At 34.3% G+C, this 14,307-nt stretch overlaps 1 protein-coding gene across 1 annotated transcript; it reads right to left on the bottom strand.

Annotated features, from left to right (window-relative positions):
* Positions 1 to 1,926: 1,926 nt before the first annotated feature.
* fam133b (family with sequence similarity 133 member B) lies at positions 1,927 to 9,027 on the bottom strand. The gene is made up of 11 exons (XM_053491284.1): positions 8,913 to 9,027; positions 7,014 to 7,111; positions 6,330 to 6,408; positions 6,126 to 6,215; positions 6,000 to 6,032; positions 5,751 to 5,825; positions 5,560 to 5,658; positions 3,613 to 3,666; positions 3,480 to 3,521; positions 3,324 to 3,374; positions 1,927 to 2,325 (listed from the first exon to the last, which is right to left on the bottom strand). Exons 1-11 carry the CDS (start codon positions 8,934 to 8,936, stop codon positions 2,212 to 2,214), a joined length of 759 nt encoding a protein of 252 aa, XP_053347259.1. The 5' UTR covers positions 8,937 to 9,027; the 3' UTR covers positions 1,927 to 2,211.
* Positions 9,028 to 14,307: the final 5,280 nt, after the last annotated feature.

The raw sequence follows: 14,307 nt of genomic DNA, 5'->3' as shown, positions 1-14,307 counted from the left end.
CTGAATTTGCATGATTGCAAAACAAACTGCAAACTGGTTTCATTTCATGGTACCATGCTAACATCAGACTCGAAACATAATCAGCTTGTATTATAACTTTATTCAAATATTAGAGTTATGAAAAAATTCAGTCTTGTGAGCAAAATGCCCTGTTTCCTATGAAAACTCTGAACTTCTGCTGATTCAAGTTACTCCCTAGACACTTCTTCAGATCCTGTATATTCAAACAGTTGGTACATGCAGCTCCCAGTTTGACCACAAGAGGTCTCTCTCCAAAGTGCAGAACTGTTTGTCTAAACTGTTAATGAAAATAAAAAAACCAGGCTCCCATCCCTAGTGCTGTAGTGCTCCCTCCTGCACAAGAGTGTCTTTTCGTACTTAACACTCTCACTTCACTAAATGCAAGTAATAAGTTGATCAGCTGAATTGGGTGTGAAAGCAGAAAAATCTAAATATAATATCTACAGGACAGCATGACTCAGCAGGAAACCTGTGAGGTACAGTAGGATGGGATGGGGGGGATGGAGTTTTGCCACTTATTAGTGAAAACCTGATTTGCCTTCCTTGTAGATTAGTTTAAAAAAAAAAAACAGGTAAAACCAGAGGTATTTTAATAGGAAAAGGAACAGCATTTTCACATTCACACAATGTGATGAGAATTTATAGGATTGGGAATAAACAGCCCTCACAATAAGAAAACCACTTGTTAGTGAGACTAATCAGAATTGGTTTGTTTTTTCAATTTGCAGATTAAAATTTGAAGCATTGAAAAAAGGTCATGTGGTCTGATGAGTTCAGATTGACCCTATTCCAGAGTAATGGGTGCATCAGGATAAGAAGGGAAGCGAAACACCCAGCATGCACAGCGGCCACTGTACAAGCCACTTTAAAAGCCTCTGTAGGCAGTCTTATGATCTGGGTTTGCTTGAGTTGGTCAGATCTAGGCTCAACAATATTATGTGGCAATAAAACGAAGTCAGCTGATCACCCCAATTGTACTAAAAGACCAGGTTATCACATCTATAGAGTTTTTCTTCCCTGAGAGCAAAGGGCATATTCCAGGACCCAGATTGTGGAAGTGGTTCTGGAAGCATGAGGAATCATTTTCACAGATGACCCTACCACCACATTGTTTTTTTGGTCAGTGTTCTCCCCCTGAAATGACTATGTAATATATCCTATATAAATTTACAATTGTAATAAATGTTGTACAATAAGCTGTAAGTATATACATATTATTGTACAGAATTGAAACATTTGTAAAAATCCCTGAAATATCAACTGTTACTTCATCCTACTGCTTGGATTCTCAAATTTAAGTTCCAGTGAATCCCGTTTCCAACTTTGTTAGGGAAGAAGTACCTGTTGTCAGAGCAATACAATTAATAAAAAAATATATAAAAACAGATAAGCTTTTAAGTAAGAAAATAACTGGATCTAAGGAAAAAGACATTAAAATGAATCTATTCTACAATCCTTTAAAATAAATTTTAAAAAGTTGAAGAGGTCTGAATATTTATGTTAAAACTCATATTTCTCTGCTTTTTGTGTGGGTAAATGTCAATTTACAACAAATATCACCCCAACCTCTGTTATAATGTAATGCAAACAAATGCTCTGTACTCATGTCTGCCTGTTCAATAGCTCACCTTCAAAAGCGCAGTATGCAATTATGAAAACTGGAAATAATAATGATAAAATTTTAGCGCTTACTTTAGAAAAAACAAAAAAGAACATTTTACTGTTTTTTTTTTCCACCACAGCTGCTCAGCTCTACATCTTATAATGTGCAGAATTCATGTCAGTTTCACTGTAATTACAAGTCATCTTCTGGGCAAATAATTATATAAAAAAAAAAAAGTCCAAACTGCTCCTTTAAAATCCTGTTGTGCTCATATTAGCTGCAGTATCGCATCACAAGAGATATCCAAATGTTATAACAGCGTTTTATTGGGGGACACAATCTTCTGCTTAAAAGCAAAAATTAAAACAACCAAAAAAAAAAAATAGTGAATTCAAGCTCTCATAGCCCCTCTAAAACACTCAACACATAATCCATCCATCCATCCATTCATCCATCCACACACACATACACAATCACCCTGCACAAGCAGGAAGACACACTGCTGCAAACACGAGCAGCTATCACGGTCCCACTGGTAGACAGTCAGGTTTTCCAGTCACAGAGGCAGGGCTCCAGTCTTATTCAGTTCAATCAGGATGCCACACTCCTGAACTCTTCTCTACATCCGATCCTGAGCTCTTCTTCTTTTTCTTCTTGCTGTGTTTTTTATGTTTCCTCTTCTTCTTTTTCTTTAATTTGTCCTGTGGTAGGAAAAGTAAACAAATCATAAGCAAAAATTATACAATTACTGTTAATAAAGCATCAGTCTACACTACCGCTCAAAAGTTTGATTTTGCAAATGCACTTGACAATACTGTTCTTGCAAGAACTATTACAGAAAGGCTGACCTCTGTGTCTTAAAATAACAACTAACTGTTGTTGTTATGTAATTACCTAATTCCATATGTGTTATTTTATAGTTTTGAAATCCGCAGTATTGTTGTAGAATGTAGAAAATAAATCACTAAACAAAAACAAAGAAATTTGCAAGTGATCCTAAACTTTTAAGTGGTAATGTATGTGTAATACTCGTGTGTATAATGTGAGTCATACATGACTAAAAGACTTTCCACAAAAAAAACTGAATTACAGAATTTTCCTAAATGTTGACTGAACTTTGCTTTCCAAGGTAAATATTCAATAAACAATTGCAAAATGGTTCATAACGTTTTTTGGTGTCATATGAATCAATGTAATTTTTTTTTATTAATTGGATGAACATTTGTTAATGTGGTGGTTATTTGGTTATTCTAAAACAAGAACAAATAAAATAAACATGACTTAATGATAATTGTGTATTAATATCAACATACATGGTTTGTTTTTCCCAAATTAAGCACGCCTCAAAGTCTTTTATTTTATTTCACAACACAGCAATTTGATAATATTGGAATTTTGACTTAATAATGAACCATATAAATTATTTGGATTATACAATGTCCTGCCAAAAATGTTAAAATTTATGAAGAGTCAAAATATTGGGCTGCATCAAGCAAAGAAAATTAAGATTTTAAATGACTGGAACTGGGTTATGGAATATTATCAAAAAAAAACAAAAAAAAAAAAGGAAAATCATGAATGGAGATCACTTAAACACCTGGTGAAATTGCATGGTTAAAAAAAAATCACTTTTAGTCATTTAGACATTGTGTGTACAAAAACAATTTATAAAAATTTAATACAGAACAATAAAACTTACTGTGCTCTTTTCCTTCTCTTCACTACTCCGTTTTCTCTTCCTGGATTCACCCTGTTTATGAAGGAAACTTTTATCAGTCTGTGTTTGTGGACTCTTAATGTACAACAAACAAAATTTAGACAGAAACCAGAATCAAACTGACTTGAAGGTACTCACATCTTCATCTAACTCTGAATCATCTTTTTTGTCCTTTTCCTCCTTTGAATTAAAAATGGTAAGAGTCTTAGGATACAAAAAAATATATATATATGCAAATGGAATAGACAACAGCAAAACGTGTTTTTGTTACCTTATCTTTATCTCCCTCCTCCCGGATTCTTTTCTTTTTCTTTTTGAAGGATTCCTGAAATATAACAAACAAATAAATAAATATATAACAAATAAATGCCAGTTTACAATCTGGTATACTATGAAACCAGTAACTGACTACACTTTTACTCTCATCAGGGTAAATCCAGATTATTTTCCCTACTTTTCTCTATTTAATGTGCTACCCAAAAGTTTATTACTCTATAACTCTAATATACAATTGCATATTGTATTAATTCATTTTGCCAATGCTTATATTTTTCTATTTATAAAAGAAAGAGAGATTTTGTGTTTGATCCGATTGGAACTGTGTTTAATTGTATGAAGACTCTTTCCCTCATCAGCCTTACTTTTTCCCTTCTCGAAGTCAATAAAACAAAAATCACACAACAGCAAAGTTATCTAAAAATGGAAAATACATTTGGAATTTTGAAAGGGGGGGGGGACTTCACCATGTCAAAAACAAGTTTTTAGAAAGATATACAAGTGTGAATCGTCCTGCAGCTAAATGACTACCTAAACCTAAACTGCACAATTCATCTCATAAAATAGATAAAATAGGCCTGGAAATAATTTTATCAGAAAACGCTGCATTTTAAACACAAACACACATATATAATGTAATATATATATATATATATATATATATATATATATATATTACACACACACACAGTCAGCCAAAAAAAAAGAAATTTTGTATGAATATTTTAATACTAAATGTATTGACACATCATGAGATGGGCAAAATCCTGACTGATAGCAACCCATTCTTTCATAATCACTTCTTGGAGTTTGTCAGAATTAGTGGGTTTTTGTTTGTCCACCCACCTCTTGAGGATTGACCAAGATCTGGGGAGTTTCCAGGCTATGGACCCAAAATTTCAACGTTTTGGTCCTCGAGCCACTTAGTTATCACTTTTGCCTTATGGCACGGTGCTTCATTGTGCTGGAAAATGCATTGTTTTTTTACCAAACTGTTGTTGGAAGAAGTTGCTGTTGGAGGGTGTTTTGGTACCATTCTTTATTCATGGCTGTGTTTGGGGGCAAAATTGTTAGTGAGCCCACTTCCTTGGATGAACCCCACACATGAATGGTCTCAGGATGCTTTACTGCTGTCAACATTCTCACCTGAGTTAACAAGACGATTACTGAAATGAGTTCACTTTAATGACAGCAATGAAATGCAGTGGAAAGGTTTTCCTGGGATTAAGTTAATTTTCATGGCAAAGAACGACGATGCCATTCATCTGATCACTCTTCAGAACATCTGGAGTATATGCTAATTGCTATTATAAAAATTTAACAACTTATAAAAACAGCAACGTTTCCAATTTCCAATAATTATGTAATTCTCAAAACTTTTGGCCATGACTGTATATATAAAATGTGTGTGGTTGTCTGTGTATAGTAAGAATTTTGCAATAAAATAATTTCTCAGGTCCATACTGCGGTTTTAAGAGTATGATACTGTATAATTCATATGTATATAAATTTTAATATAAAAAATTAACGTAAAATTTGTCCGACTTTTTGGTGTTAGCCTAAATAAATACATTTGAATACAAAATAGTACATTTAACATTTAAACATTGCAGTTTAAATTGCCATCACAACGAATCAAATTATAAATTTATAATAATTTTTTAACAAATCGTACAACAATACTGTTTAGAAAACTCAACAACAAGTTCTGACTGATCAGACTGGAGAATTCAACAGTGCATGTTGTAACAAGCTTGTAACTTCACGTCACCTCTTGAACATGAACTACCTGATAGAACTTTATCCTATAAATCAGAACAAAGTTTTTCATTAGTGTGTCAACCTTTTTATCAAATTTTATAATAACTAGTGTTTTCCCCCCAACAGACAAGAAGGAACACTCTGTAACTCTCTTCAGCAAGAGTAATGATTGAAATATTACCTTGCTGTCTGTTTCCGATTCTACATCAGATTCATCTGTTGCTTTCCGCGCTGAGGATCTCTTTCTTTTCCGTTTCTTCTTCACGCTTTTCTTTTCATCCTAACATTGGTTTAAAAATCAGAACAGATCTCTCTATAAATAACAGCAGAGTAGCTGAATATAAAAGCACAGTACAGTTAAACATGCTGTACCTCATCTTCAGACTCGAATGACGAGCTGCTGGAGGAATCAGAACTCGATGAGGAGGAGGAAGAAGACGAAGAATGCTTGACCACACACAAAAGCAGAACTCATTAGATATCAAGAATAACAGAACTGGAAACGGGGGAGGAAAGTGTAACAAAAGATAAATAAATCTCTCTTTCAGTCTCCTGAATTATTTGCGATGCAGATCTTGGGACACAATGCAGGAAAAGTGTAAAATGGAAAGCTTTTCTCACCCTACTGGATTTCTTCTTTTCCTTTTTCTTTTTCTGCAAAAAAAAGAAAAAACATAAAATATCATCATATAGTACATTATCATCTGACATTATTTCAAGTTTAATCATTTTTCAATAAAAGCCAACCTCTTTCTTGTCTTTATCTTTTTCCTTTTCTTTCTTCTCACCTCCTCCCAGGATTTTTTCTCTGTGCTTTTCCAGTTCCTTCTTCCATCTCTGGAAGTTCATTACAAGTTTAAACACAAGTCCATCAGGTAAGGAAGCAGTTTTAACAGCCAGCAGAAGCTAGAAGGGAAGCATGAATCTTCTTCAATCACTACAGAAGTTTACCTCGTTCATTTTATCCTCAAAGTCAGCCAAAGCTCTTGAGCCTTTCTTTTTCTTCTCCAGCTGCTCTTTCACCTCCTCCCTACAGTGGGGTGAAGAAATATCAGGAGAGCATTAGTGCCAAGTTGAGTCTTATGAAAACATAATGCTGTAATGTGTACTGTTACACTAAAGGATTTCCAAAGTGCACATATAACTTGTGAACAACACCAATGCAATTAGAGGAGATTTTGGCCAGTGCATTAGAAAACTGGACAAGTTTTAATTCATCCACAATTATAGCAAATATCAACTTAGAAAAGGAAACTATGAGCCATAGTTTCTTTAAAAATAATGTAAGTAAAAAGAATATGTTTTAATATGACTTTCAATTGCACTAAGTTAAGAAGGAACGCTATCTCACCTTTATGGTATTTAAACTTAAAAAATGTCCAAAACAAAGATTTTTAAATGTAAAGTTTATTAAGATTTTAATTAAGTTTAAATATTATGGTGCTTTAAAATATACATAATTGAAAAAAATATAATATATATATAATTATTATATTTATATTATTATAATTATATATAATATATATAATTATAATGGCAGCACCCTCCTTAAACAGAAATGCCTGCTTTCAGCTCACCAGACACACCAAGTATTTTATTATCATGTTTAATTTTCAACACGTTCATATTTTATACCATGTTGGTCGAGGTCTGCTGAGATAATCCTGTATTGTAGGGCCGCTGAGGGGCGTAGGTCCTCTTGCTCTAGCAGCAGCTATGGGGTTCATGTACGGCTGTTAGAAAAAAATAATAACATTAATTGCACATCAACAAAACAATCAAATTAAATTCCATGGAGCTGGTTTTACATTTATACACTGTTGCCTTTTAGATTCTTACTTGTTAACACATTTACACAATTACAGAATGGCCTGAACACCAGAAAAGGCTGTACCACAAAATGTTCTCCATGTCAGATATATACAGTATGATAAATATCCGTAAACAACAGAACTATAAATAATAATCATCTTAAAAAATCATGTTATGCTTAGGTCTTCAATCTGGCTTTATGTAGGTCTGTAAAGGTTTCATTCTAAACTTCAAAAGGTTCGAGGAATAGTTCTTGACCCTACTTAGCTTTACTTTTGCACATGCACAAAAAATTACAGACAATCAGGCTAGCGATTAATTTTTACCTTAGGAATTGAAATTTTGCAAGAAATTTGCACTGGCATATGAAAGATTTTCGGCACACAAACGAACAACCCGATCCAAAAACCAGATAAGAGGCGTGTATGCCCGGGAGCCTTCCACAACTTGTTTGCGTCAGTGGAAAGCCAAGCAAAGCGAGTTTACCACTAACTCACTCATCGTTTTTAAGACTTTATCCTATTTACAGGGTTGCAAGGGTCCTAAAGCCTATTCAAAGAAACATAGGGCACAAGGCGGGGTAAACCCTGGACATGGTGCCAATCCATTGCAGGGCACAAGCACACTCACATAACCATTCACATTTTATGCGGCAATTTGAGATCGTCAACATGCTAACTTCATGCACATATACCCGAACCCAATCGAACACGGAACCTAAAGGTGCAAGGCCACAGTGCTAACCACTAACACACTGTGCCACCTGAGAGTTTACCAATTTTTAGTTTTTTTTTTGCATTTTGTGCAAGAATTAGTACCATGGGTCCCAAGAAAAATAAAAGCCTAGGGTCTGTGTGCATGGAGTTATCATGTTCTCCCCGTGCTTGGTGGGTTTCCTCCCACAGCGTTCGTTCTTTAAACCCGTCCAGGGTGTACCCCGCGGCCTAAGTCTCCTGGGAAAGGCTACAGGCCCTCTGAGATCCTGTATAGAGAATGAGTGAGTGGGTGATGCTGAATGGTTGGAAAAGAGAAGAGGGGAAATGAGGTTGCTACAATAATTTATAAACAACTTCGCAGTCTGTAGCAGGAAAACATTTTTTACAATTTCTTTAAATTATTCTACATCATAATTTAGTATAAAGAAATGAGGGGTGGCTCAAGTCTTTTCCACAGTACTGTACATACAGTATCACCCTGGATCTCAGACAAATGTCTATCTAGTCAAGTTTGTGGATTAATTTTGAAGTGAAAACAGAACTATTGATCATATCAACTGGCGTAAGTTTCTCAGCAGACATGCAGAAGACTTAAACGTCATTTAGATCAGTTAGAAGTTCGGTTTTTAAGCATCTGTGCGCTGTGCAACCCTGTTATAGATAAGAAGCTTCACCCACACCGTTACTGCAGTTACAGCCTGATCACAATACACATTAGCCAGCTAGCTGAGCACTTCATAGAAGCTAACGTGGCTAACCGGAAGTCGTCCAATTCAACGTATTAAACATACACAACCTTTTTCAAAGCACTTAAACTTTGTAAAGATAGCATAATAATCCACAATCACATGGACCAAATGAGTAAATAAACAGCCTACTTGCTATGCTAAGCTAACTAGGCCTCGCGCGAGCTTTTCCCTCAGAGCTGAGCTAAGGGTAGAAGTTTGATTCGCTGCATTTACAGTTTTTTTTAATACACAAATTACCACATTGCGGTTTAACTTACCACTCGGTTGTCCCGCTTTCCCATTTTCAGAGATTTGCCGCACACACAGACAAGTTACATTCTTTGTTTACATGCCTGCTGCAGCCGCATCGCGTCTGTGACACTGGAAACTACCACCACCTATCGGTCGCTCGGGGTATTACAGCAACGTGATGCAGAATACAGACGTGGTTTTAAGAATGACACAAATATCAGATCTTTGTTTGATCTTTATTCAATGTTTTTAGATCTTTTTGTCAGATGTCACTATGGTGTATTTAAGTATAATTACAAGCATTTCATAAGTGTCAAAGGCCTCTATTGACAATTACATTCATTTTATGCAAAAAGAAAATATTTGCAGGGTTGACCCTTGTTTTTCAAGACCTCTGCAATTCACCCTAGCATGCTGTCATTCTGGGCTACATCCTGACTGATGGCAGCCCATTCTTGCATTATCAATGCTTGGAGTTTGTCAGCTTTTTGTTTGGCCACCCACCTTTTGTGGATTGACAACAAGTTCTGGAAGGGAGTTTCCTGGCCATGGACCCATAATTTTGATGTTTTGTTACCTGAACCACTTAATTATCATTTTTGTGTTATAGTAGGGTTCTTTATCAAGCTGGAAAAGGCATTGTTTATCACCAAAGTGTCCTGGGATAGTTGGGAGAAGTTGCTTTCGGAGGAAGTTTTTAACAATTTTGCATGAACAGTAATCTTTAGAAAGCTTAGAGTAGACTCTACCGTCTGAAGAGGCTGTCTCCCTATGGAGTTAATTATCTGCCAAAATTTAACAAACAAACACAATCTGCTTTGTGGTCAAAGGAAAAAAATCGATTTTCTCACAAATGCACCCTCCGTATTTTCTCACAAATGCACCCTTCGTATTTTCTCACAAATGCAATGGAGCAACTTCCTGTTCCAAAACAGCAGATGGCGCTATCGGTCAATTTACTCTATTCTCCCAAGACCTCAAACAACGTGTTTACATGGTTTACCCTTATGTCCCAGAGGAATATGAGTGGGGAACAGTTTTGAGGTGTCCATTATATATTCAGACAGCCAGAGATATTAACAATCCACTATCTTTAGGATAGAGCTCTGTAGGGGAATACAGTTATATCAAACCACAGTTGCATTTTAATGAACTATTGAAGGCTGAAAAAACTGCCATTGGCTTTTTATATCCATACCAGACGTATGCGACATGATGCATCAAAATCTTTTATAATTAGTGATATCTACACTTAAATAATCTTTAACAAAGTTATAAGGGGGGAAATATTATAATTAATATAATATTAAAATTATAATTCATACTGAATTACAGACAGAATTCTATTACAAACCAGATTGTAAAAAGTTTCATAAATTTCATGCTGTCTAATACAATGATTCTTGCATCTTACTGTATCTACACCTCGCGCTGCAACAGCTGTCTACAATGTATGATTGTACTACAGACACAGATTATTTAAATGTAGATATGATCACTAATTATAGTTAATAATTCAATAGTTTATTAAAATGCAACTGTGGTTTGATATAACTGTATTCCCCTACAGAGCTCTATCCTAAAGATAGTGGATTGTTAATATCTCTGGCTGTCTGAATATATAATAGACACCTCAAAACTGTTCCCCACTCATATTCCTCTGGGACATAAGGGTAAACCATGTAAACACGTTGTTTGAGGTCTTGGGAGAATAGAGTAAATTGACCGATAGCGCCATCTGCTGTTTTGGAACAGGAAGTTGCTCCATTGCATTTGTGAGAAAATACGGAGGGTGCATTTGTGAGAAAATACGGAGGGTGCATTTGTGAGATTTGCAAAGCAGATTGTGTTTGTTTGTTAAATTTTGGCACATAATTAACTCCATAGGCTGTCATACTGTTGGTTTAACATCTGCAGTGCATTGCTGTCAATGCTTTAAGGCTTCTAGCCTTACACTGTGTACTGGTTAAGCCATCTTAGATAATCAAACTGACCAGAAAGGTCCATTTTGGGTGTGCTCACAGACCTGCTGGAGAAATGAACTTAAATGAGGATGCTGCAGAAGCTTTTCAATATCATGCTCAGCCACAGCTGCAAAACCAAGACAAAGTGCAACACAGAACACCACAGAGATTTTTTCTACCAGTGGCAAAGAGACTGTACCTCTCTTCCTCTTTCTGCAGGGGAGGTGCTCTAAAATGATAAACGTTACAGAGATTATTCACATTTTTTACATCAACAGTTAAATAGATAGATAGATAGATAGATAGATAGATAGATAGATAGATAGATAGACAGACAGACAGACAGATGTTGCATAGCTCCAGAGCCCAAGGGTCTATCTGGAATTTTTCTGCATGTTCTCCTCCCACATACCAGGTGGATTGGCCACTAATCGCGAATGTGTGTGTGTGTGTGTGTGTGTGTGTGTGGACTGGTATCCTGTTCAGGCTGTATTTCTAACTCATGTCCAATGTTCCTGGTTAAAGCAATTACTATTGCTATTACTATATATATATATATATATATATATATATATATATATATATATATATATAATATATATATATATATATTAATTAATTAATTAATTCATTCATTCATTATATATATATATATATATATATATATATATATATATATATTTATTTTATTTTATTATTTTTTTTCACTATCGTTTAGAGGAACAAATCCTCTATCCACCAGAGGGCGCAGAGGAGCACAAAACTACCAAGCAACAATATGCAAGTTATTCTGATTTATTTTGTTTATTAATTTTTTTTCTCACCAAGCAGAATGAATTACTGTAATTAATTAAAATATAGTTTTGTGATTGTTGCTTCAATAGTCACTATTAGAATCTATAAATTTCTATAAATTGTTTACTCGTCTTATGAAACTATTTTGCTATTACGCTAACAGCCGACTGTGGTGCAGATCTTGAAAATTTCATGAACAAGATTAGCCAACATCTTTTTAAACATTTATTTAAAGGAAAAAATATAACAAAAAAACTATATCAGGCAGTTACACATGCAACGCACAAAACAAGCAGCTTTATTTATCAATGGCATCAAATTTAGGTGGATCTTTTTCTTTTATCATGTGTGTGAGACAAGCTGTGAAAAATTAGCAGCAAACAAACAAACAAATACAAAATTTTACCCATAAATAATTTCAGCAAAAAACTAAAGGGGTTCAGGGGAATAAAAAGTGAGGGGGAAAAAGGTGCAGTGCTACAATCAGTAATGATTTTCTCACTTTAATTTGGTTCATAGTAAACTTGGATATATTTTCATATATCAAGTTTTACACTGAAGCAGCAAAGAAATAGAATTCAGTTTTTTTTTTATTCTGATTCAATGGTAAAAGTAAACTAAATGTCCAATGATAAGGTATTAATCCACTGAGAGTAATGTTTTATGGTTTATAATATTGGTTTACATTAGGTACATATAATGATCTGCTGTAGTTGTTGTTGTTGATGTTGTAGGTGTTGATGCTGATGATGATCATTTGTAATATTAGGTCTCTTGGAAAGCTGCCAAACACTATGGGTTCTCAAAAATAAAATCTGATGATGACTAATACTAATAATGATTTCAAAACAGAAAAAACAAATTGTAAAAAAAAAAAAAAAAAATCCGAAACATTTCATTGCTTCTATGCATGTGTTATAAACCACATCTGTTATGAGTACCTTTTCAGGACCTGCTAAGTGCCAACCACAGTTTCTGAAAAACACTGCAGATCAGAAATTCACACACCAGCTTTCAGAACAAACATCCTGACACCTACCGACAAAAATGACATCAGTGAACAAAAACTACTTCTGGTTACGATGTATGATCACAATGCTGCTAGAAAGAAAAATAAGCAACACAAACAAATCAGTAAATATTAAAATAATGAATTTGTTAAAGATTACACAGAGCCACAAAGTATAATATAAATGTAAAAAAAGAAAAAAGTCTGCTTTTCTTATTAGGTCACAACATGGAAAATCTAAGAAATATAAAATACCTTACAAAACTTGAAATAGTTCTTAATTTTCCAGTGAAATACAAAGTACAATGGAGTCCGTATGTGTGATAGACAAAAAGAATTATAATTCATCAGCTTTAAACAATGTATATTTGCAACTTTTCAGAAAATACGGAGTAATGTGATAAATTCAGTAGAAGTACAGATTTGATCTGCACTGTTAGTCTGTTGCTATGTTATGTATAGATGTATAGGCAAATCATGTGGAATCAGCAGTATTACCATTTATTATAAAGTGATTCAAGTCTAATATATGGCATGAGGGCTCGAATTGAATTAGTTTTCTATGGGAAATGGCAGTTGAAATATAAAAGGAAAAAAAAGAAAAAGAAATATTGAACTCGTGAATGTTTACTGTTGTTTTCGCCCCATATTGATAGTGATTCCATTTCAAGTTTAAGAAATTCCTATATTATAGCACCATCAATGCACAACCAGCTAAACAGGCAGGATTCATTCCCACACAACAATCTTTTCAATGTATCTCTATTAAAATGCCAATAAATAAAAATCAAATGAAAAAATACCAAATAAAGCAGGAGGCAAAATACAAGGAAGATAAGAAATACAAACAAATACAAAGTACCACTATCCAGCAAATATAATACAATAAAATAATAAAAAAAAACAATGATAACTGATTAAATAAAATTCAACTGATTATATTTCAATTTCTAATTAAAGCAAATAAGGACAAAGAATAACAGTTCAATCAATTCATTGTTTATGTCACCCTCAGGTAATGATATTGGTAACAAATGAAAAATATAGAGGAAAATCTATATTAGAAGGCCATTTTAATGTTTCACAAAAAATGGTGAGATTGATGATGTTCAAGGTGCTGTTTGTGTCATCATATCACATCAACATTCAATTTTAATGTTATAAACTATCTTAAACGTTTACATTCCAAAGCTTTATTCTTAAACTCAGCTTAATTCTAAGCCTTTATGACTGAGACAGAAAAGGCCCAGCTGTAATCAAGCGAGTACAATTAGCATATTCTCATATAGTAACTGTGACATCCAATGCCCCCCCCAAAAAAAATTCTTATTTGCTCCTCATTTTGGGGAGAGAGAAAAAGAACATGGTGTGTGTGTGTCTGTACAAATAGTCGTGTTGAGAAACTGCCCAAAAGAGTAGAAGAGTTTTTAACAACACAAGAAAATATAAAACTGTGAGGAATGTTAGCGGTAAAGTGTCAGAGGCAACAAGAACCAAAAAAAAAGACAAAATTGCCTGCACATTTTATTATTAATCCATATGTGTGGCAGTTTGGAGAAAAAGCCTACTTTCATTATAACTCCACTGCAGCGCAGGAGCATCCTGAACTTGTGACCATCTGATTGAAAAACTGAATGGATTATAACCTTATAT

The sequence above is a fragment of the Clarias gariepinus genome, chromosome 3, assembly GCF_024256425.1.
Source record: "Clarias gariepinus isolate MV-2021 ecotype Netherlands chromosome 3, CGAR_prim_01v2, whole genome shotgun sequence".
NCBI classification, from domain to species: Eukaryota; Metazoa; Chordata; class Actinopteri; order Siluriformes; family Clariidae; genus Clarias; species Clarias gariepinus.
The sequence above is the reverse complement of the archived record's forward strand: the minus strand, read 5'-3'. Positions and strand labels throughout refer to the sequence as shown.

What these genes read in the sequence shown, in the direction of transcription:
- fam133b (XM_053491284.1), bottom strand. Translation starts at nt 8,936, where the DNA reads ATGGGAAAGCGGGACAACCGAGTG. An exon ending in AGCAGACCTCGACCAACATG is followed by an intron (nt 6,409 to 7,013) that starts GTATAAAATATG and finishes ACCCCACTGTAG; the next exon opens with GGAGGAGGTGAAAGAGCAGC. An exon ending in ATTCAGAGTTAGATGAAGAT is followed by an intron (nt 3,375 to 3,479) that starts GTGAGTACCTTC and finishes CTTCATAAACAG; the next exon opens with GGTGAATCCAGGAAGAGAAA.